Genomic DNA, 24,819 nt, shown 5'->3' with positions numbered 1-24,819 from the left:
CCATATGTCAGCAACCCAAGACTTCTCAGCTAATGTGATTGCAGTTTTAGCCTTTCCCGGGATGGTGACCTTTTCCCGGTCAATCTGGAATTACCTGATCAGCACCCCTGAGGTAATCTGCAGGTGACCTGTGTGACAGACCCCAACCCTTCCCCCAAAGGAAGGAGACTTTTCCTGAAACAATCCACTCTTTTGTTAGAAACTGCCCCTCCCCCAACCATCTTTGGCCTATGAAAGCCTTATATTTTGTATCGCTCTTTGGAGCTCTTTTTTGTTTGTTAGATGACATGCTTCCCAGTTCACGGTTGCTAAATAAGGCCAATTAGATCTTCATATTTACAGTTGGATTTTTTTTTTTTTTAAACAGTACAAAGGCAAAGCTATGCCAAAAGTTACGCTTGGAGAAGGGTCACTCCCTCCCCACCCCTGTTCTACACGCTCATCCTTTCTGTCCTGGTCCCCCATTCACCCCGGAAGGGGTTCAGAACCAGTCTGTCCAAAATGTGCCCCTTGGGTTGTGGACGACTTAGAATGGAAGTCAGTCACGACCTGTGGGCCCAAGAGAAAGTTATGACTTCCTCTTAACTACTAAGAAGAATCTACATTGCAGTTCTTTCCCAGAACAAGACTTACTGCCAGAGGTAAGTTCTATCTGAGTGACCCATCTGTACAGCAGGGCAAACATCTCGTTAGGAAAGATCCTCTCTTCTCTTTGCGCTGTGAACTGCTCTCCTTCCCTCGGAAGCCTGAGCTCCCATTCCCTTCCTTGGCTCAGAATGGGGACTTGGGAAACAAAGGCAAAAGAAAAAATTAAATTTCCTTATAACCTGCAGCCCATTGACAAATACTTGAGACAGGCAGGGCACTGATGAAGTTCTAGAACATAGGTGAGGTTCGGTGGGGTGAGGTCTGGAGCCAATGACCAAGAAAGAATTCTTGAGACGTCTTTGGTACAAAATGGTGGTTTATTGAAACCACCCATGGGCAGGAAGAGCTGCTGCCCCAGGGATGTGAGGGGTGGTCTATTGTATACTTGTAAGTTGAGGAGGGGCATAGGGATGGTGTAAGTCTCTAAGGAATTTTGGAAGCAAGGTTTCTAGGACCTTGAGGGTCCAGCTATTGTCTGGGGAAAAGGTTATTCATTACCAGTAATAAAACCTTCTTATGAGACCCTTTAGATGTATATCTGTGGGTCATATGCTTGGGAATGATTGTCGACACTATCTTGAAGGTTAAGAGATAAAGTTTCCAAAGGAATTGTTAAAGTAGACTTACAGGATCCTGGTTGGGGGTAGGGGGTCAGTCAGGCTAGGATTGTCCTTTGCCCTTAGCAAAGCCTTGAGGTAGGGGTAGTTGAGCCCCTAGAGGAGAGTCACTCTGCCTGTTTTAAGGGCTTGTCAGTAGGTAAGGAAATTTAATAGTTTTTCTTCTGCCTCTGTGTGCCACATCAGTATAACACTGCTCTAGGAAAATCTCAACTGTCTTAAAGTTGATGCTTTGCTAGAGGAAAAACAGGCTTAGCTCGACAATATTTTGCAAGGCCTCCAGTATCCTTTGAGTCTTCTTTAACAGATGAAAGTATTTTTGGAAGCATCCTTTTTTCCTTACGTCCCTCAACTCACAGGTATACAATCAGCCACCCCTCACAACCCCAGTGCAGCAGCTCTGTCTGCCCATGGGTCCTGTCCTTGTACTTTAATAAAATCACCTTTTTTGCACCAAAGATGTTCCAAAAATTCTTCCTTGGCTGTTGGCTCCAGACCCCAATAACACCTCTCCAAAATGACATCCAGGGCATATATACCTTATTTTACCTTTCTGTCTTTGAACCTCTCATGTATGTGGGGTTCCTGTACATATGAAATTAAATTAGATTTTCTCCTATTACTCTGTGTCATGTCAATTTCATTCTTAGACCAGCCAGAAGAACTGTTAAAGGGTAAAGAAAAAATTTTCCTTCCCAACACCCCATTTAGGTAACCAGTCTCACTGGTTTCTGGTATCTTTTCCTCGCATTTCTGTTTTGCAAAAATAAGCAGGTACATGTATATTGATTTCTTCTTTCCTATGTAAAATGTATTAATGCTATACTCTTTTCTCTCTACTTAAAAAAAAAAAAAGACTATTTATTTGTTTTTGATAGAGTGAACAGAGGGAGGAACAGAGGGAGGGGGACGAGCAGACTCCACTCTGAGCACGGAGCCCCACGTGGGGCTCATCTCACGACCCTGAGATCACAACCTGAGCAGAAAACAAAAGTCAGATGCTTAACTGACTGAGCCACCCAGGTGCCCCTTGTCTTTACTTTTTGAAAACAATTAACAATATACCATAACAACCACACCATGCCGGTTCACAGAGATCTTCCTCACTTTATTTTGGCTGTTCAGTCCTCCATTGTGTGGCTGTACCATTCTGCACGTTTTCGTCTCTTATGTTGAAGTAGCGCAGCTGTTCCCAGTAGTGTGCAATTTTGAACAACGCTGCAGGGAACCACCTTGTGTCTATTTATTTTTGTATTGTTGGAGATAAAGCTTCAGGGTAAATTCCTAAAGAGAGGATTTTTTGGTCAAGAGGCTGTTGATTGCTGTTAATTGTGTATCCTGCTGATGTAGGAGAGACTTTAGGGTTCAAAGCCAATGGCCAAGAAAGAATTCCTGAGACGCCTCTGGTGCAAGAAGGTGGTTTTTTTTTTTTTTTTTTTAAAGATTTTATTTATTTATTTGACAGAGAGAAATCACAAGTAGATAGAGAGGCAGGCAGAGAGAGAGAGGGAAGCAGGCTCTCCGCCGAGCAGAGAGCCCGATGCGGGACTCCATCCCAGGACTCTGAGATCATGACCTGAGCCGAAGGCAGCGGCCCAACCCACTGAGCCACCCAGGCGCCCAAGAAGGTGGTTTTATTAGAGCCGTGAGACAGGATGCGTGGGCAGGAAGAGGTGCACCAGGGTCACGAGGAGCGGCCCATTATAAACTTTCAAGTTGGGAGGGGGTTAGGCACAGCATAAGCCTCCCAGGTATTTTGACAACAAGGTTTCCAGGATCCTGAGGGGTTTGGCTAATTTTAAGAAAAGGTTTCCCACATCACTGCTACCTAACTCTGTGGGGCGCCTGGGTGGCTTAGTGGGTTAAAGCCTCTGCCTTCGGCTCCGGTCATGATCCCAGGGTCCTGGGATCGAGCATGGGACTCTGCTCAGCAAAGAGCCTGCTTCCCCCAACCCCTGCCTGCCTCTCTCCTGCTTGTGATCTCTGTCTGTCAAATAAATAAATAAAGTCTTTAAAAAAAAAAAAGAAAAGAAAAGGTAATTTATTGGTGTTTAGTAAAAACTCAGTCATGAGACTCCTCAGATGTTTATCAGTGGGTCATATGCTTGGGGGATGATTGCCAACATGCATCATGTGTGGTAGAGATAAAGAAAGCTCCCAAAGTTATTTTTTTTAAAGATTTATCTATTCATTTATTTGACAGAGAGAGAGAGAGATCACAAGTAGGCAGAGAAGCAGGCAGAGAGGGGGGGGAAGCCGGCTCCCTGGTGAGCAGAGAGCCCAACGCGGGGCTCCATCCCTGGATCCTGAGATCATGATCTGAGCCGAAGGCAGAGGCTTTAACCCACTGAGCCACCCAGGCGCCCCAGCCCCCAAAGTTATTTTTATTTTTTAAGATTTTATTTATTTATTTGACAGAGAGAGATCACAAGTAGGCAGAGAGGCAGGCAGAGAGAGAAGGAAGCAGGCTCCCTGCTGAGCAGAGAGCCCGATGCGGGACTCGATCCCAGGATCCTGGGATCATGACCTGAGCCGAAGGCAGTGGCTTAACCCACTGAGCCACCCAGGCGCCCCCAAAGTTATTTTTATAAGTTAAAGTAGACTTACAGATTCCTGGGGGTTGGGCTAAGATCGCCTTTACCCTTAGCAAAGTATTAACATCGAGGCAGCTGCGTTCCTAGAGGAAAGTCACTCTGTTTCAAGGACCTGTCAGTGGGCTGTAAGTAGTAAGGAAACTTAATTTTTCTTTTGCCTTTGTTTCCCATGTCACTGCTACCTAACTCTATCAACACCATAGAGCGTATTGTATCATATACTATCAGCAGACGACCTCTGAACCTACTTCCTCGAATTTAAATTCAGGCTACCCAGACATAAAGGTTGAGCCTCATTTATCTGGATCCAAAGTGAAGTCAACCATTGTGTTAGCTCACTCCGGATGTACCAATCAAAAGATGCAGAAAAGAGATCATCAGAGGCAAAAAAGAATTAGAAAATAATCTATGTGCCGATGATATGATAATAGACCACACCCTTCGCCAACAGTTACCAGGGAGAGGATTTAATGTAAGAGAAAATCCATTTAGAACAGCAACAAACAAGATAAAATACTGAGCAGTGCATTCAACAAGGAATTTTTGAAATCTGTATGAGGAAATACTAAAATACTGAAAGACACAAATTTGGAGAAGTGGAGAACCATCTCTTGCTCTTGGAAAAGAGGACTCGATGTAATACATCCATTCACTCTTCCTGGGGAAATGTATAAATCAAATGCAATTCCAATTACCAAAACTTTTTTCCCCCTAGATCCTAAACAGATACTAAAATTCACACGGAGGAATAAACATGTAAGAACAGCTGGGAAAACGTGAAAAAGACAAGCTGAGCATTCCAGAAATGGGGCAGAGGGAGGCGGTGGGGTGGGGTGGAGGGGGAGTGTGTGTAAGATATTGCCACCTGCTGCCCAGAGCTGGTACTGCAGCCTTTCTGAACAAAGTAAATCCTGTCCTATCTGTATTAAATTAGCTTTTGATCCTTGAGCATGAAGTCTACAAGACAGCTTACTTTTCTTTCTCTCTCTCTCTTTCTTTCTTTCTTTTTTCCTTCCATGCCCTCCATCTCCTTCATTGGGGGCCTTTATTCGGTTTGGGATCTCTAGAATTCTTCTGGGCTTCGGAGTCCAAATCCTGTAGCTAGAGCTCGAGGGGATAAGATGAGCCGAAAAACCTTTGGCTTGTTCTGGGTTCTCTACATGAGGTCTGAGGAAGTGCAGGCCCGGTGGGAGGATGGACAATGAAAGGGGAGGAAACTGGGTCCTTGTGGCCTCAGGTTTTTACAGAGAGTAATTTTTTAAAACCATTGTGGAATGGGTACCCCAAAAATCGTGCTACGGATTATACAACAGTGGCCTCAGGACACGAGAGAAGATGTTTTTTCAAGGGTAGAACAGTAACTCTCATACAAATACAAAATGAACGCATGTCAAGGATTTTATTCACTGGTTAACTAATGAAGAAACCAGTAAGATGCAAAAACCGGTTCGAAGGAGAACCTCGAGTACAGACAGACACACAGGCAGTCAGGAACGTGAACACGCATTTGCTTGTTTGTACAGAAAAGGTCACTGCCCCCCCCGGGGGGGTCATCATGTGCCTCTTGACTGTACAAGATATTTTTGCATCTTCACGGGCAAGAATTATTTTTATGACTATCCATTTTCTGCAACCCAGAGAGTTGTCAAAGAACTCAAAGACAAGGAAAGGTCCAGATCCTTCTAGAATCAGATAAGCCCCAGGAGGAAGGGTCCTGTAGACGATCCCTAGTGAAATTAAGTAAGGCCTTCAAGATTTCACAGCTGCTAAGTACAAGATTTGGAATTCAAAACCAAATCTCCATGTCTCCAAATCTCCATGTCTCGTCTCGTAGGTTGGGGCTTTTCCCTGCCGGTGTCAGGTAGCTTTTGGATGGTGAAGGGTGAGATTCAGTGGGCGGTGTGGGCCCATAATCCCTCCATTTAGTTCAAATTCTTGGGTCTCAAGACAGGAGTCCTCCCTCCTTTGAGCATCCATGTTCCAAGGTCTCCAAGGCCTCAATGGGTCATTTGCCATCTTGAACGTGTCTCCCCCTCGGTACCAGAGTTCCCCAGGGGGACAGGGTCTGGAGGGGCCAGGAGGCTGGCCTGAGCTCCGGGAGAACGGTGGTTAGAGTCTCAAGGTTCCCACCTTGCCCGTGCCTTGGAACGGCCCATGAGACCGCAGCGGCCCAGGCCCCAGTCACATCTTCGGTTTGGAAATTACGGGCCGCTGGTACAGCCGGATGATACCTTCGTCGTGCAACCGCTTCCAGAGCGTTCTCTCTAACGGGAAGTCATGGTTGATGTAAAAGATGGTTCGTTTCCAAGACTTGTCATAGTAGTGGTCAGAAAAGCGCTCGTGGCCCTCGGTGATGAAGCCATAGGCGCTCACCTACGTGAAGGTTGGAGGAGAAATGAGGCCCGAGGTCACTCCCTCCTAGGCTTGTGCTCAAGGGCTACGTGTTATTGGGGGGCTGGGAGGCCCTTCGACCTAGGGGGCCGGGCGCAGGCTCCCTGGTGTACGCTTGCACACGTGTGTGCATGCACACTCACACCCCTCCCCCGCCCCAGCCGTGGTCCCCCCGAGCGGCCAGTCCAGACACCCCCAGCTGCTTCTCCAACAGCTCCCGCCGTAGAGTCTCACCTGGTCACAGAGCTGAAGGGCCGTGAGCAGCAGGAGGGCTCCCGTGGTGGGACGGTAGATTCTCCAGTGTTTAGTGTCCAGGGTCTTCGATCTCAGAAACCTGGGAAATAGCCCAGCCCCCCTCCCCGCCGTCAGGAGGCGCAGGGATGTGAGGCACCCGGTGCCTTCCACACGCGCCGGCCGCTCTGCTCTCACCTGTTCTTTATGTAGCGCATCAAGTCTGGGTGCATCAGCAGGTACCTGTCCATCCGCAAGCTATCCCGGAAGGCCTCCTGGGGCCGGCGCCTGTGGGTGGCGGTGGGTGGTTCACCTTCCCGACTCGGGCCAAGTCAGGGCCAGGGGCATGGCAGGGGGGGCCCTCTCCAGGGGATCGCTAAGGTGGTCCCCACTGGCCCAGCCTTTCACAGCCGCCCAGGACGCAGCTCGGCGAGGGGAGAGGGAGGGGCGGTGGGTACCTGAACCATAGAAGGCTTTTCACCAGCGTCTGATTCAGAAGCAGCGCTTCCAGCCACTCGTAGTCTCGGGTGCCCTCCAGGAAGTGCAGGTAGCGGACATCCTGAGGACCAAGGACAGCGGCTCCGGAAGTCCTGCCTTCAGGACCCCGGGGTGGGGGGCGCCTGGCTCCAGTACCAGCCTGCCCACTTGCCCTCCACAGGCCTGGCTGCCCATCCTCCCTGCCCGGGCCCCTCGGATGAACAGAGCCTGCGTCAGCCAGACTCCAGACATGGGACGCTGGGCTCCCTTTCTCCTCGCGTGCTCCCCCATTCAGATTCTGCGTGTGGGCAGGCCGGGTCCTCTTTGCTCACCTTCCCCAGGGGCACGTGCCGGAAACCCCGACCGCCCAAGGCAAGCAGGGTCTGCGTTATGGAGAAGGCGGTGAAGCCGTAGAAGGACGTCCGGGTACCCACATCCTGTTCATAGCCCTTGGTGATAGCGCCACTCAGTCTACCGGCAGACAGGGCCACACAGGACAGACCCCGTGAGTGCAGGAGGGACAGGCGTGGAGGCGGGTGGGGAAGGCAGAGCGAGATGGGGAGGAAGTGGGTATAAAGGGAAGCTCTCCGGACAGCCCAGGCCTTCCACCTTCTGCATCGGGGCGTAGAACACCCTCCTGGGTCTCTCAGTCGGGATGGGGCGCTTGGGGTGCGACCGCTTACCGGAACACGTAATTGTGGCTGTCTATCTCCTGGCCCATGCGGGAGTTGTTCAGGATGCCCCCGTTGCCCACCACGGCACAGGTGATGCACTGGGAGCTCCCGGGCGGCAGGGCGGCCAGGAGCAGCTGCTGCTGGGGCACTGGAGGGAAGCGTTTCACCACCTTCTGCACCACTGCAATGAGGGGCTCCGCTCAGAGCCCTGGAGGGGTCGGGGTGGGGGGGTGCGGCCCACCATCTCTCCCAGCGCCGGTGGGGGCCCCCCAGGGAAGAGACTGGGCCAGAGCCAGAGGCTCAGTGGCTCAGGCTCCTCGGGGCGGGGGGGGGGATGGGGCGGGGGACGGACTCACGGGAGTGGTTGAGCTCCATGAAGCCGAAGGGGGGTGCGAAGTGCTCCAGGCGCTCCCACTCCCTCTGGTTGAAGCGGTCGGAGTCCAGGAAGAGGGTGAGGTTGGCCAGAAAGAGCTTCTGGAGCCAGGGTGACTTGGAGGCCTTGACCTTCACTGAGTCGGGGCAGCTCTACATGCAGGAGGGTGGGTCAGGCAGGCAGAGGCCCAGGAAGGCCATGGCCAGGGGCCGGGCTGGGGGCAGGGGCAGAAAGCGGGCCTCAACGTCCGGAAGGCGCCACTTCCGCGGCCTCTCCCGTCATCTTCGGAGCGCCCGCTGATCTCCTCCCAGAGAACGGGCCCTTCTTGGGGCTGGAGGGGATGCACCCTGGTGGCTGGGAGGGGGACCGGGCTGCGGGAGAGCCTGGAGCGCTGGCCGGGGCCTGGCTGCAGGTCTGTGTGCAAACATACGGATTCTGAAGGTTTCCCTCCCGAGGCCGTGGGCCCAGGCTGCTTTTCTTAGGGACGGAGGACGGGGAAGGCGGGCGAAGCCAAGGCATTCCCACGAATCAGGGTCGGCATCAGGCTGGGGGGTCCTCAGCTCTCAGTGCTGCCTCTCCTTGCCCCCTCTCAACCCTTGCCCCTTCCCCCGCCCGAGGAGGGCCCCAGAGCAAGTAGACGTCTCTCCCCCTGCTCAGTGACCTTCCAGACCTTCTGGGGGGCTCCTGGGCAGGGCTCCTCGCCCTCACCCCTTCCCACGCTGCCTGGGCTAGGATCTGGGACCTGCCTTCTCCTCCCACTTCGAGCACTTAAGGAAAGAAGGTGGGGGTCAAAGCAGGGTAGGGTAGGGCACTGCGCGGTGGCAGGGGATAAGGCAGAGCCTGAGGGCAGAGCCTGGGAGGTCACGGAGGTTGGGGGGAGCTGTCCGCAGGGGGCTTCAGAGCAGGGAGGCTGTGGCCAGACTCACCGACTGTAGGGCCCCCGTGTCAAAGCTATATTGTTCCTCAAAATCCCACTTGGGCTCAGACTTGAAGTTGGTGGCCTGTAGACTTAGCTTTCTCTCTGTGGTGCGGTTCCGGAAGGGAGTGGAGGGTGGCGTGACTCGGGCTGTCTCCCGGTGGGGGACAACCACTGTGGTCACTCCTTTCACTGTCCTCCCCCTGGACCCTGCTCCTGGCATGGTCAGTGCCTTGGCCTGACTTTTTGGCACGGGTGTCCTTGCTGTGGTCTGCGCTTTGCCCTGAGGCTTTGGGGGCTCTGTCCTGGCGGCTGTGGGCTCCTTGTTCTGGTCCTGCCTTCCTTTGACGTTCCTGGGGTCCTGACTGCTCAGCGACCGTGTCTCTGCCCCATCAGAGGCCACGGCCCTGTCCCGCGCCTTCGGAGGCAGCGTGTCCTGCATGGGGTCCTTCTTCTCACTGGCCTCTGCTCTGGTGTCCTTCTGGGTGGAGTGGGCGGTGGCCTGGGCCAGGGGGGCCTCTGTGCTGTTCTCCTGCGCTGACAGCGCCCCCGGGAGAATTGTCCTTCCTCCTGCAGTGGTGACCTGCCATGCCGTCTTGTGGAGCAACCCTGGAGACCTCTTCTCGTCCAGCGTGTGCTGATCCCTAGGGACAGATGGAAATCTGGATGAAGGCCAAGGATCGTATCCACAGGTTTTTAAACATGAAGGCAAGGCGTGTCACCATCCATACCCCCAGATTAAGCTGCACCCGTTGGCGATGGGTCTAGAAACTTGCCTCTGACCCCTAGAGACCGTGGTGGACTCGCCCTGGGGAGCACGTGTACTCGGTGGGTACAAGGGAAGGGGCTCTGTCTGGGCAGGGGCTGGTCCCAAACAGGTGGGCAGAACCCGATTAGTATCTGCCTCGTAAGTCGGACTGAGGAGTTTGGACTTTATCATTCGTCTTCTTGTCCAGGAGAAGCTACTGGAGAATGTCAGGTCGGAGATAGGGATTGGGACAAGGGTCTGGGGGCACAGGAGCTGAATCCAGCCGGCCATGCTTTCTTCTAGCAGTGGGAGAGGACCGGTGCAGGGTGTCTGGTCTGGCTTCTGGCGCCCCCGGTTTTTGGCTCCGAGGATTAGATTTCTTTTCATTTCCCCCTTTTGCCCGAGGCTGCCAAAAGTATCCCTTCATTTATGCAAATTAGCATCAGGTGTTCCGCTGAGGAAAGCGTGGGGCCTCCACTGGGCAGGTTTCCTCAGCTGGACTTCAAGATGGGTTCTCTGTGCTACACAGGTTTTCGGGGGATTCCTGGGAACCGTGGGAAAAAGAACTGTCCTTTCTGGGGACCCACAGCCATCACCCTCGTGGATTTCCAGATGTCCTGAACTCCTGCTCCTTTCCCTGACATCCTCGGCCCTCCTGGCTCACTTGACGCCTCTTGGCCCAAGTAGCTCCCCTTTGTCTGCTTCTCCCCTTCTTCTTCCGAGCCCTGCATCTCAGACTTGCTGAGGCCGCAGAAAGAGAAGGAGAGAGAACATGAAATGTGTAGCCAGAGAGACCTGAGTGAGAATCCCTAGCACTTTCCATGTCTTAGCTGGTGTGGCTGGGAGAAATCTTAACCCACCTGCCCCTCGGTTTTCGTATCTGTAAAATGGGTTGCTGCCTTTTGTTTCTGCAAGAAGTCTCTGTGAGCATTAACACGGGCTTAGCCTCTGGCACAAAATACACGCTCAGCCAAACCAGTTCCCGGCTTCTCAGCCTTGGTGCTCTGCTCCCAGTCACTCATGGTTTGTCCTGTGCAAGGTGGGGGTCTCCTGAGTCTGGTCTCTTCCTTCTCTGGTTGCAGCTTTGACTTCCCACCTCCCAACTCCATGGCCTCTAATTTGTTCTTTTATGCGGCAAATATTTATTGAGCGCCTCCTATGTACGGTGGTGTGCTAGTTACTGGGGCATCTTCCTTCCCCTGATGGAGCCCAGGATGTAAAGGGGACGACAGATCATCACACAGATAGACGTCAAGTTGTCCCCCGGACATGGGCTGGGGAATGGGCGAGCGTGAAGAAGCCACGGGAGGTGGCCTGACCCACAGCTCCGTCTCCTGGGACACACGACAGGACTAGAAACCTACGGGCTGCCGAACTGGGCGTGTCTGGGGATTATGTTCATTCAAGGGCAAGGTTAAAAACTCCTCCCTAAGTCGCAAAGTTGGAGGCAATCACACCCAGCAGCCCTTCCCACGAAGTCTGAAGCCCGCCACCACTTCCCACATCGTCACACAAAAGCTTTCAGAAGGCTCTCTGGACCCACCAGGAAATGGATTTAAACCAGCGGAATAGAACAGACTCTGAAATATGTAAGACGGAGAACAACTCATTCAATAGATGTTCAGTGCAGCATGCTGTGTGGGTCCCGGGAATGCAGATTTGAATAAGGCGCAGCCTTTCACCTGTGGAGGACGCTGTAGACATTGTTATTACAGGCGGAAGATGGAGGAGACCGTTCATCACTAGAGAAATACAGGGCAGGCCCCCATGGTGGTCTGTGCACGAGGCAGATTATCTCTGTCGATCCTTCCTCATTTAGGGTCTCCCTCCCGCATCGCGGCCAGCCCTTGTGGCAGTCCCGTATGTCCTGCTTTCTGGGCACCAGGGAAGCACATTCATTCTGGTTTTGCAAGAAGGGCGCTCTCTGGCCTGACCTTGAAACAGAGAAGGCCTTACTCCTCTGGGAGGTTGTTAGGGGAAAGGCTAGCAGTGGGTCCTTCCGTCTTGGAGCACACGCATTTTTAACTGGCCTCATGTAGCCAATGCCTCTGCCTGTTACCAAGCTCAAAGAAGCGATGCGGAGAGTTATCCCCGCCCAGAGGGTTGAGGAAGGCGGTGACACCGGGCCAGACTGTGACATGGAGCAGCCTGGAAAAACTAATAGCCTTCGAGACTTTTAAGCCTTTATTCCTTGTTTTCCATTTTTAACTAAGAAAAAAAAATGGAGGGAGGGATTTATCATAAGGATAGAAAATGTCTTGAGGAGCCCAAGCGCAAGATGTGGCGGAGCTTCTAGAAGGGTCTGGAACCTGGAGTCTCTCTCTTAGGCTGCTTTCTGCTCTCCACTCCTCAGCCCGCGTGACGGCGGAGGACGCCCGCCCCAGAACACCTCCTCCCGGGACTCATGACTCTCTGCTCCCAGTGCTTAATTTTTATGGTTCCGGCCCACTTGTGTCCCTTCCTGTGCCTGACCAACATGGCAAGTGACCCAGGTCCTGGGGTCCACCCTGGGCAGGAGAGGAGGACAGTTTCAAGAGAAAGAGACGGCTGTTGGCTCGTGAACTGGATAGACATTGCTGAAGTGTCCATTCTGGAAGGGTACCCTCTGCACAGAGGGGGAACCTTGAGATAGTCCTGATCCTATTCATTTTTAAAAATTATTTATTTATTTATTTATTTAAGTGGGGGAGAGAGAGAGAGAGAGAGAGTGCACAAGCAGGGGGACCAGGAGACAGAGGGAGAAGCAGACTTCCGTTGAGCAGGGAGCCCAAAGCGGGGCTCGCTTCCAGGACTCTGGGATCACAACCTGAGCCGAAGGCAGATGCTACATCAAATGAACCACTCTGGCGCCCTAGTCCAGAACATTCTTGAGGCATCTGGGCTACCTTATGTTGGTGCTGTGAAGTCTGAGTACCGTGAGACTCACTCTTCTCCCCTCCAGTGGCACAAGGGAGCTGAAGCTTCAAGCCAGAGGCACAACCAAGGCCTAGGCGTTAGCTCAGCGAGCAGACAGCTCTTGTTACCCACCCGTGAACCTCGGAATCGCCTCCCCCTGCATTTCCCACCTCCAAACTGCAAGAGGCCTCTAGAAGTTTCCCTTCCAAAGTGCAAACACCTCGGCAAGGCTGCGATCGGGGAGATGGCGCGGCAGGGTGGGCTTCTCCACGAGACGTCTCACACATACGGCCCAGAGAGCTGGCCGTCCGCCTCGTGGCCACGCCAGCCCCAGGGAACGGAGCTCCCCGAGCTCCTCTCTACAGTCCCTCCCAGAGGCAGAAGGCGCAAGGTCCCTGGCAGGTTACCAATGACTCCTTCACATTTTACAGGGAGTCGCAGCAATGACCTAGGTACTGACAAAATTATGGAATTAAGTTTCATTTCATTTCCCTATAATTAAATACAACTATGATTGCTAGGAATGTGGGTGTCTATGTAGGCATTTCCTTATGCTCATGCATGGTATTTACTGAATGCTCAAATTCCTTCCGTCTGTGTGGTGGGTGCCCTGTATTCGCCTTGTCCAGACCTTGGGCGATCCTGGGTTTGAACAGCATGAGTAAGGCCAGGGTGGGGTGAAGGGGGGAGCCTGTTTTCTATTAAGGGTTCAAAGGGACAGATAAGTCACGCTTGGATCTCATCCAAGCAAAACAACAACTCAGTATCAAAGTCTGATCTATTTGGGAGGTAAAAATATAAAATGTAGCACTTTAAAAAGAAATTTATCATTAGCAGGGTTTGTTTACCTGGCTCTGTGCAATAAAGAAAATGGATACAAAAGATGAATTATCTGGCATCGTCTTTCCTCTTAAGTCTGAATTACCCAACACCACGGGAAACCTGGAAGCGAAGAAAGGGCAAAAGGCTCAGAGTTTATTTATACTTGAAGTCATGAAAAACTGTGGGCAAGAGAGCAGAGTTTTCCCACAAATATGGCAGAGATGATCCTTGAATACTGTGTGGATTAGGGGCACTGATGCACACACTGTCGAAAATCTGCACATGACTCTTGGCTCCCCAGAACTTGACTACTAATAAACAATAAATAATAATAAAATAAATAATAAATAATAATATAAATAAAATAATAAATAATAAATAAATAATAATATAAATAAAATCTTTAAAAATATCTATGTACATAATACATATAACATACAAAATATATGTTGACTTGTTTATGCTGTTGGCCAGAATCCTTGCCAATAGCATAAACAAGTCAACATATATTTTGTATGTTATATGTATTATGTACATAGATATTTTTAAAGATTTTATTCATTTACTTGACAGAGAGAGACACAGAGAGAGAGGGAACACAAGCAGAGGGAGAGGGAGAAGCAGGCTTCCCACTGAGAAGGGAACTCGACATGGGGCTCTATCCCAGGATCCTGGGATCATGACCCAAGCCAAAGGCAGACGCTTAACAAGGGAGCCACCCAGGCGCCCCTAAGTCAGCTAGAGAAAGGACAATGTCCCTCATAAAACTGTAAGGAAGAGAAGATACACGTACACTACTGTACTGTAAAAAATCCATATGTAAACAGACCCACATGGTTCAAACCATGTTGTTCAGTGCTCAATTGTATCTACCGGAAATAATACAGGGAGTGTTGAAGGTGTCTCAGCCACGGAAGAGGTCATCCCAACTGAACCTGACCAATAACACCCCGAGTCCGAGGCCATTGATAAAACCAGTAGGAATAGAAGATTATTTTATCAAGGAAAACACAAGAGCTCAAAAGACCTCCTTGATGATCTCACAATTCCACTTCTAGATATTTATCCTAAGAGGGGCCCCTGGGTGGCTCAGTGGGTTAAGCTGCTGCCTTCGGCTCAGGTCATGGTCTCAGGGTCCTGGGATCGAGTCCCGCCTCATGCTCTCTGCTCAGCGGGGAACCTGCTTCCTCCTCTGTGTCTGCCTGCCTCTCTGCCTGCTTGTGATCTCTGTCTGTCAAATAAATAAATAAAATCTTTAGATATTTATCCGAAGAAAATGAAAACACTAATCTGAAAAGACATGCACACCCCTGTGTTCGCTGCAGCGTTATTTACAATGGCCAAGACATGGAAAGCAGCCCAAGGGCCCAGTGACAGATGAATGGAGAAATATATATGTATATGTATATATATATATTATATCCATTTATATATATATAAAATGGAATACTGCTCAGCCATAAGAAAGAATGAGGTCTTGCCATTTGCAGCAACTTGGATGGGCATAGATAGATTAGATTAAGTAAAATGAGCCAGACAAAGACAAATACCGTAGGATTTCACATACATGTGCCATCTCAAAAACAGATAAAAATGAAACAGAACAGAAACAGACTCGTAGTTACAGAGAGTCCAGTGGTGGTTGCCAGAACAGAGGTGGTGGGGGAGGGTGGGCAAAACGGGTCCGAGGGATTAGGAAGTACAGTGTCCCGCTAGTAAAATAAGTAAGACACAGGGCTGTACAGTACAAGCCTAGGGGACATAGTCCATAATATTCTGACAATTTCATATGGTGACAAATGGAAACTGGCCTGATTGTGAGCATTTCATAATATATATATAAACATCAATTCATTCTTGTGCATCTAAAACGGTATACAATATTGGATATCTGTTATTCTTCAATAAAATCCCCAAACCAAAAACCCTTTGATTTCCTAAATAATTCTGGGCTCTGATGTTCCGTGGAACAGATGATAGAAGAGGCTCCAGGCAGGTGTACCTGCTCTGTGATGAGTGGCCGCGTCCTCACCACCCAGACCCCCTCCCCGCAGTCTCCACGATCCGCTTTCCTCATCGCTCGCTCATTTTATCCGGGGCATGATTGCCTCTTCGGGGTTACACATCTGGTTCCCCATCCTTGGCTTCCGTTATGCCTCTCCTTGAAAGGAGAACAAACCCTAGTCTCCCCAGGGCTGTCTTTCCTCGCCCCCAGCCGAGGCACCGCCTTGATGGGCAACTCTCACCCCCAGTGCCCGCCTTCGTGGTCAGCCCAGCCTGGAGCGGCTGAAACTCCCTTGGTGTCCACAGAGCTCTTTAGGGGCTCTAGTCTTATCCGAAATGGAAACCAGTCATTCCACTGTCCCCCCATACCTCAAACTCTGCAGTATCTTACCCCCAGGAAATCCTGAAACTTTTTGCATGATTTACATTTTAGAACTTTACTTTAAACTTTATTTTTTTTATTTTTTTAAAAGATTTTATTTATTTATTTGACAGAGAGAGATCACAAGTAGGCAGAGAGGCAGGCAGAGAGAGAGAGAGAGGAGGAAGCAAACTCCCTGCTGAGCAGAGAGCCCGACGCGAGACTCGATCCCAGGACCCTGAGATCATGACCTGAGCCGAAGGCAGCGGCTGAACCCACTGAGCCACCCAGGCACCCTACTTTGAAACTTTGGATGGGTCCACAAGTTGCTTCCATCACTAAAATTGTACTTTGCCTTAACGAGCTTTAATTCTCTTTGTAGGCTGGGAAAAAAAAATACAGAAATCTGTATTCTGTTGTTACTCCAAATGTTCTTTTTTCAAATCAAAGCCAATTCTCTTATTTGTTTAGCTTCTGGCCAATTAAATCCTAATGGAGAACAATATAAAATGGGAACAGAAGAGGAAACACATCTAAGCCACTGTTCCTAGTGCTTTAGGAAATGGATCCAATTTCCAAAGCTCTCCCCCAACAGAGGGGCCCAGAGCATTTCCTGAGATCCCGTTCACTGAAGTAACTGTGGCCCGGGAAATGGGAAGCTGGTTTAAAATTTGGATGTGCTCCCTCTGATACATGAATAGCACACAGGTCTCTCCAGAACCCCCAGGCTGAGTCTTGAGAGTTTAGGAAAGTAGGGACAACCTTGAACAGGGTGGTGGGGGGTGCGACCGGGGTAACTGGGGAAGAAAGTGTTTTCAACAAAACAGTGGCAGGTACGTAGAGGTCCAGAATCACAGATACGAGGCGAGACCCTGTGCTCCTGTGGCTGGAAACTCTCCCCGCGAACCTACATTGCTCAAAGCGGGGTCAGTTTTCATCACCCGGATCTGGCACGGGGCTTAGCTCTTTTGCGGCTAATCACACCTGCAGGTACAATTTGTTTCAGGCGTAAGCCTGAGTTCCGGTGACATTTTTATCCTGGCGTGTTTGACATAGTGACCTTGGGGGAAAATAAGATTCCTCCCCTTCCCCAGCCCTCTGCTCCAGAGGAAGGAGAAGAGCGAGGGGGTCCAGTGGGCAGCTACCCCTGCCGTCCGTTGGGGCCAGAAGCTCCACAAGTGGGGTGGCTTTTAATAACTTCCAGATGAGGCTCCCTGAGGCCACAGGGCAGCACGATCAGCCCGTCCCCCACGAGGAGGCAGGAGGGCGGCCGCCCACCGTGCTTCGGCTGTTACCTACCCAAAACTCAACCTCTGGAACTCTGGCTGTTCTCATGTGTTGAGCTTGAGTCTGACACAAAACTACCTTCTTAGCACTTGACAAAAAGGCGGTGACACACACGGGGCAGGAAGGAGCCTGCTTGAGTTCCAGCCCGTCCACTAACCAGCCCGCTGTGTGACCTTGGGCAAGTCACAGAACCCTCAGAGCCCTTGTTTTCTTATCTATTAGATGGGAAATTTTTTTTTTTTTTTTTAGATTTTATTTATTTATTTGACAGAGAGAGAAAGCAGGAGAACACAGCATGGAGAGCAGCAGGCAGAGGGGGAAGCAGGCTCCCCGCTGAGCAAGGAGCCTAACACGGGGCTCAATCCCAGGACTCTGGGATGATGCCCTGAGCTGAAGGCAGATGCTTAACGACTGAGCCACCCAGGCGACCCCCCAGAGGGGACTCTTTTTTTTAAAAAAATATTTTATTTATTTATTTGACAGAGAGAGAGAGACACAGCGAGAGAGGAAACACAGCAAGGGGAGCGAGAGAGGGAGAAGCAGACTTCCTGTTGAGCAGGGGGCCTGATTCGGGGCTCGATCCCGGGACCCTGCGACCATGACCTGAGCTGAAGGCAGACGCTTCACCAACTATGCCACCCAGGCGTCCCCCCGAGATGGGACTCTTCATACCAGTCTTATAATACCATTGTGAGGACTTCATGGTGTATAAAAGCCACTTGGAAAAGTACCATGTTCCACAGATGGGTTGGGTGCTAACACGTAGACAGACAGTGACCATCCACTCCCCTTTGGGTTCACGTGTCCAGAGATTGAAGCCAAAAAGGGTGATAGGCGTCAAGGCCATGGTAAAGGACATTTCATTCACAGCACTAAACTCCTTAATTGAGAAGTCAAGAGGTAGCAGGTAGGCATGTGACTTAGAAATAGGATGATACGGGGCACCTGGGTGGCTCAGTCGGTCAGGTGTCTGGCTCCGGCTCAGGTCATGATACCAGGATCCTGGGAATGAGCCCCACATCGGGCTCTCTGCTCAGTGGGGAGTCTGCATCTCCCTCTCCCTCTGCTGCTGCCCCTGCTTGTGCGCGCGCTCTCTCTCTCTCTCTGAAAAATCAATAAATAAAATCTTAAAAAAAAAAAGGGTGGTAAATACCAGAAGAAAGGGCAGAAAATTGAAGTAGGCACCTTGGGAATCAGGATTCTGGAGGAAGGAGAAGTCATGGGGAGCGCTCTGTGTTCAGTACTATCTGGAACATTTGCATGTTAGCGTAATAAAAAATAAATACATAAAGGGGGAAAACATGAAAACTAAATGAGATATCTTTAACCCACTGAGCCACCCAGGCGCCCTAAATGAGATATCTTATAAAAAATGCTATGAAAATCTGAAAATGCAATGCGACATGTAGTAAACAGATACTCAGTGACTGTTGGGTGATTAGATCCCTGGTGCTTAGAACTATCTGTTGAGGATTAGCAATGAGACAGCCAGGGTCACTGATCTTAAGAAGGTCCAGCTCTAAGAGGAGAACAGACATAAACAGTGACCCAGAGTTAGCGATCCGATGCTATTAGTCACGTGGGCGTGGGGAGAGAGTGTAGACACGACCCAGGGATGGGGTTCTGCTGGGGGGGAGGGGCGCTTCACTATGGCAGTGGGGGGGCCCTAGATGGGTCTTCTGTTCCTGAATCTTCAGAAACAGACTTTGCTGAATTATTCTTCCTTTTATAAAAGCAATGTGCGCTCATTCCCAAAAAAGCAGAAAAGGATATCAGCCAGTGATTGTGGAATCACAAGAATTTGCTGGTTGCCCCTTAGGGGGCGCACACCCAGATCCCCTTCCGAAAATTCCCACACCTAAGCGGGTGGACATGGAACAGCTAAGAGACAGAGACGATGGATGTCTCGAAGGCAGTACAAGGGCGAAGAATCAGTGCCGCTCCCCGGCTCCCCACCCCCCCCGGACCCTGGCACCACATCTGGTATCCGGGAGCCTCTGATGCCATCCTGGGAAGGGGGCAGAGGAACAGGACGGCTGAAATTAGGTTTCCCGGACGCTCGGTGAACGGGGGGTCCACAATTAGAAATCGGGAGGTTATAGAAAATAAAGTTATATTTCTTAGACCAAAAGAAAAGAAAAAGAAAATCCATAGCCCTGATTTTATAGCTCACGCTTCCCGGGTTAGCTCTAAAGCCAACACAAGGCACAGAGCCTTTAAGGGCAAAGTCATTCCAGACCAGGAAAGCTAAGCAGGTAGAGACAAGGTCTGAGATCCGTATCTACATATCCGGGACCACGTAGGAGACTGGGACCAAATGAAGAAAATCCAAAAGGTAGTCCAGTAACCTCGGTTGGAAATCATACCGTCCTATCCTTTTGTTGGCAAATCAGCCAATCTTATTCCCAATCCTTTCTCCCTAATGTCTTTCCGCCGGAGCCTCCCTGCCCAGGGCTCCTACCGTAAACCATTCCAACAGCCTCGATCCCAGCCCCCCTGAGAACACCCCCCACACACAGTGTCCCCTATAATCTGGTAACAGAGGAGTCTTGAAAACGCAGGAACGTCATCATGTCCCTCCCTTATGCAAAAGTTTTCGGTAGCTGGAGAATAACATTTAAACTCTTGATACGTTACCGAGGGTCCTGCCTTTACTCTTTGGTCGACAAGCATTGAAAAAACACCACCGTGTCTGGGACCAGCTCAAAATACTGCGGGAAGGGGCAAATAAGCCAGTCCCTACCCACAGGAAATGCACTGTCTGGCAGAAAACAAACTTTGGGTTCAGGACAACGCGTTATGATGGGTGTGATAGAGGAAGGAGGGTCAGTGCTCGCCCTGGGCAGGGCTGGGAGCCAGACTCCGGAGCTAGCTGGTCTGGGTTTGAACTGAACTGACCAAGGTGACCTTGAACAATTTGCCTAACCTCTCTTATTTGGAAAAGAGGGTGTTGTTAACAACAATATTTACCCCAAAGCCTTGATATGTGGTCGCTAATCGGGGATTTTGGAGACCAGTGCCTGGCATGCCAAGCCCTCTAGCGTCAAGTTTCATTAGTCACCAAGCTCTCACGCCCGCACACGCCCGCCCGTTCCCGTGTCTACACTGCTGCACCCGCCGCTTCCTCGGTGCGCAATCTTCCTGCTGGCTGAAGTGTCCCACGGCCCTCAGGCGCTCTACAAACACCACCGTCTCCAGGATGTTCTCCGTGCCCTGCCCCAGGGGTTGAAATGACTCTTTTCATTTTGCTCTCATAGCGCCTGGGACTTAACTGCGGTCACGACTCCTAACACCCCGCACCGTCTCTGGTTCTGTCTCCGTCTCTCTGCCCCGTTAGACTTTGAGGCTCTGGAGAGTCAACCTGTCCGAGGGAGGGAAAAGCACGGATTTTGGAGCCCAAATCCCCGGGGTTCACATCTACAGTTTGCGACTTCCTGGCTGGGTGGAATTAGGCTCAACTTTTTTTTTTTTTTTTAAAGATTGTATTTTTTTTTATCTCATCTCCACACTGACCACAGGGCCCGAACTCACAACCCCGGGATCAAAAGCCGCAGGCTCCACCTACCCAGTAAGCCCGGCGCCCCCAGGCTTAATATTTTGAGCTTCATATCCTTCATTTGTGTAAAAGAATAAAAATGCTAATCTTGGGTGACAATTGTGAGGACCAGAAATAACCCACAGAAAGCGGACATCTCCAGCTCTGAAATGATAATCTTTTGTCATAAACAAGGAAATACCTCGGTAACAAGGACCTTCAGAAACCACAGATAACAGGGCACCTGGGGGGCTCAGTTGGTTAAGTGACTGCCTTCGGCTCAGCTCGTGGTCCTGGAGTCCCCAGACCGAGTCCTGCTTCAGGCGCCCTCCTCAGCAGGGAGTCTGCTTCTCCCTCTGACTGTCCCTGCTATCAAACTCTCAAATAAATAAAAAAAATTTTTTTTAAAGAAACCACGGGTTGGGGCGCCGGGGTGGCTCTGTGAGTTAAAGCCGCTGCCTTCGGTTTGGGTCATGATTCCAGGGTCCTGGGATCGAGCCCCGCGTCGGGCTCTCTGCTCAGCAGGGAGCCTGCTTCCTTCTTCTCTCTGACTCTCTGCCTACTGTGATCTGTCTGTCCCTACCCATAGGAAATGGGTATAAATAAATAAATAAAATCTTTTATAAATAAATAAATAAATAAATAAAATCTTTGTAGAAAAAAAGAAAAGAAACCACTGATGCACATTTGGGTTGGCGTTTTACAACTCCATTTTATCTGATTTTATTTTCCCCAGGCTGCACTGTGGGGAGAGATGCCTCAGCTCCCCCTGCCCCCCCCACACCCCACCCCCACCTTGTCTCTCCCTCCCACCCCTCTCCTGACCTGATTTTCCACTTCTTCCTTCCCTCCCGCCCCAGGTCCTCTTCACCTTGTATTTCAAAGGCTAAAGCCACCTGTGAGGGCACCTGTCAGCCTCAGTCCCTCCCTTCATCTCGGGATAATCTGCTTGTGAAGTCCGTCCCTGGGTCGCCACTATGGGCCAGCCCAAAGCAGTGATTCACTCCTAATCTATCTTGTTCCCTTCGGACAGACTAACCATTGCACAATACCGTTTTCAGGAGGACACCTCCCTGCCTAAATGCCTCCTGGTGTCTACCCTCACCCCCGCCCTTCTGGAATGCCCTTCCCCTGCTCCGGAGATTGAGCCCCTCATTTCTGCAAGGCGTGTTGGTCCGCGGCTCAGCCAAGAGGACGCAGGCAGTCCCGCCTCCCTGTTTGTGCTTTTCTCCCCACACGCCTTATCTAAGCCCTACGGGGGTCTCAGATACCAGAGACCCATCTCCTCATGGAAGCTTCCAGCGGACACACCTCCTTCCCTCTCGGGACCTCTGCTCTCAAGGTGCTCACTCTGTCACTTGGTTTGTGCTTAGTTATGGAGACGGTTTACTGAGATGTCTCAGTGGATTACCTTCTCCCTCAGTCTAACGCCTTGGGCAGTTCAATAACTTTATAGTCATGTTTCATGATTAAAACTCAGTCTAGGGGCACTTGAGTGGCTCGCTCAGTGGTTAAAGCATCTGCCTTTGGCCCTGGTCATGATCCCAGGGTCCTGGGGACCTGTTCTCTGCTTAGCAGGGGGCCTGCTTCTCTCTCTTTGCTCCCCCTGCTTGTGTTCCCTCTCTGGCTGTCTCTGTCAAATAAATAAATAAAATCTTAAACAACAACAACAAAAACTCAGTCTATAAAAGTTACAGCAAAGATTGAAAAAAAAAAAAAAGAAAAAAGAAACCCTAAATTCAGTCTCATCCATTTTAAAGCTCCAGGTGTCCTATCGGTTCAGAGCTCTTTCCCCCACCCCGCCAGGTCAGAGCGAAGACCCAAGGCTTGGGGGGTGGGGCAGGAGGGCTGGGGGAGGTGGAGAAGCTGGAGGGAGGGGGTCAGAATCCGGGTCAGCCCCAGCGAGGCTAGCTCTTCTGTGGACGTGCACACCTGTTGTTCTAACCTTCTCAAAGGGTTATCTGGGGGCGCCTGGGTGGCTCAGTCGTTAACCGTCTGCCTTCAGTTCAGGTCATAGTCCCAGGGTCCTGGGATCGAACCCCACATCAGACTCCCTGCTCCGCAGGAAGCCTGCTTCTCCCTCTCCCATTTCCCGTGCTTGTGTTCCCTCTCTCGCTGTGTCTCTCTCCATCAAATAAATAAATAAAATCCTTAAAAGAATAAAAAAAAGGGGTGACCCGATGGCATCTGTGGGCATTTGCTGCCAATGTACCCATTGCCTTGGCCATTCCAATCTTAGAAATTTGCCTTCTCAAATACCTATGTAAGTGTGTGACGAGCCAGTGGCAACCCAATAGGATCAACCCAAGGGTCAACCGATAGAGACTGGTTGAGTAACCCCATATCCTTGCCATGCACCATGAGTAAAATGGGAGTAGATTTGTACATGTCGACACGGAAGGATGTCCATGGCAGAGTGTCGATTTAAAAAGCCAGCCCGTGGAACAATGTGTGTGGTGTGAAACCTACCTACCTGCCTATGTATCCACTTATCTACCCACCTATCTGTTTTTTTTTTTTTAAGATTTTATTTATTTATTTGCCAGAGAGAGAGAGAGAGAAAGCACAGGCAGGCAGAGTGGCAGGCAGAGGCAGAGGGAGAAGCAGGCTCCCTGCCGAGCAAGGAGCCCGATGTGGGACTCGATCCCAGGACGCTGGGATCATGACCTGAGCCGAAGGCAGTTGCTTAACCAACTGAGCCACCCAGGCATACCCCCACCTATTTGTTTATCCATCTGTGGTAAGGGCTTGTGTAACATAAGGTAAAAAGCACAAGCTAAAGAAGCAGAATACCAGGTTTTGAATCCTGGCCATGCGACTTCCTAGCGGGCTGACCTTGGGCAGTTCACTCTCTGTATCTCTGTAAATTCATAACCATCAGAATTAATTAATGGCACATAAGGCATTTTGAATAGAAGTGTTGCCTACAATTATGTAATAATTATAGGTCCGCCAAAGAAGCAAGTGTGGTCAGCGCTTAAGAGTGGGTAGACATGGGGGTGTGATGGGAGACCCTCACTTCTTGCTTGGATTTTTCTAAACATTATGAGAGCAGGTATTACTTTCAAATTTTAAGAGCAGTGAAATAAAGTCATTCCCCCCAAAAAAAACTAGTCTGGAAAGAAAAAAGGTCTTCTGCAGCTGGAGATGTGTTGATGCTCTAAGGAAATTGATCTACAAGGTCCTTCTGAAGGATCAACTTGGAGCCCAGAAGTAAGCGAGGCGGGAGGTCTCAAAGTTTCTCACCAGGTCCTCAAAGAGAATGAGATTTAGAAGTGAAGGGTAACCGCGGTGTACATCTTTTGCTTTAGGACACCGCAAATGGCAGGAGTGGCGCGTGAGAACTATCCCCAAAGCCCCTGTTCTTACACACAATCCCAGAGGGGGACGTCATCTCCCATCTGTGCCTTCTGGAGACCCAAACCCATCGCTGGCCAGCTCCTGCCTACGTTTCCCCTCGACGTGGACACCTTGGTTTCCCCGCTCCTGTGTGTTCCCTACGTGCCCCCTTGGATCTCCCTTGCCAGGGGGTCCTTGAAAACATTCCTGCTTGCTGACACCCCGTGTGGACACGGCAGCATCTCGGGGCTCCCAGGGCTTCCCTGGGCTAGAGTCCTTTAATGTGCTTCCAACAGAGTATGAGGAATTTGGGAAGGGTCAGAGCCTTACCTGGAAGGTTTTGTGTTGGGCTCCTTCATAAAGGAGGGCAGCAGGAAGAGGAAAACCACCAACACGGCCAAAAGCAAGAGCCACTGGGCGGCATGGTCCAGACGACTGATTCGAGGCAGACAGGTCCTCATGACGTTGGGTCAGGCACCGCCAGAAGGTTCTGCATATCCTGGAGCTCTGATGGGGCCTGCAGCTGGTTTGAGCGCTGACGCCTCCTGGTCAGGGAGTGCACACCTCTTGTCTTAACAATGAGCCACTCGGGTAAACACGGAGTTGATCGGCATCTGCCAGGGGAAGGAGGAGCTGCCGTCCCTGCTTTGCAAGGGCTGGCGTGGCTTGAAGGAAAAGAAACTCCTTTTGTTCAAACAAGTCTACTTTCCTTTTCTTGGTCTCAGGAGCCAATTTCTGCATGTAGAGCTTTATGAGAAACATGTACGCGTTATAGGGAACCTCGCTTTTATCAGGTTCCAAACCCCTGGGGACCCTGGGCAGCTGCACGGGCTGGAAGACCCCTGCACGGCCTCCGTGTGCCACATGACCTTTACGAGAAAAGCACAGGGAATCTCTGGCTTGGAGA

General features: G+C 50.7%; 1 protein-coding gene across 1 annotated transcript; it reads right to left on the bottom strand.

Annotated features, from left to right (window-relative positions):
- Window positions 1–5,673: 5,673 nt before the first annotated feature.
- ST6GALNAC1 (ST6 N-acetylgalactosaminide alpha-2,6-sialyltransferase 1) lies at window positions 5,674–24,482 on the bottom strand. The gene is made up of 9 exons (XM_059150307.1): window positions 24,243–24,482; window positions 8,932–9,565; window positions 7,989–8,157; window positions 7,642–7,813; window positions 7,291–7,429; window positions 6,940–7,040; window positions 6,680–6,769; window positions 6,485–6,584; window positions 5,674–6,232 (listed from the first exon to the last, which is right to left on the bottom strand). Exons 1-9 carry the CDS (start codon window positions 24,371–24,373, stop codon window positions 6,041–6,043), a joined length of 1,728 nt encoding a protein of 575 aa, XP_059006290.1. The 5' UTR covers window positions 24,374–24,482; the 3' UTR covers window positions 5,674–6,040.
- Window positions 24,483–24,819: the final 337 nt, after the last annotated feature.

The sequence above is a fragment of the Mustela lutreola genome, chromosome 15 (assembly GCF_030435805.1).
Source record: "Mustela lutreola isolate mMusLut2 chromosome 15, mMusLut2.pri, whole genome shotgun sequence".
Lineage (NCBI taxonomy): Eukaryota > Metazoa > Chordata > Mammalia > Carnivora > Mustelidae > Mustela > Mustela lutreola.
Note: the sequence above shows the minus strand (reverse complement) of the source record. Positions and strands in the feature narration are given on the sequence as shown.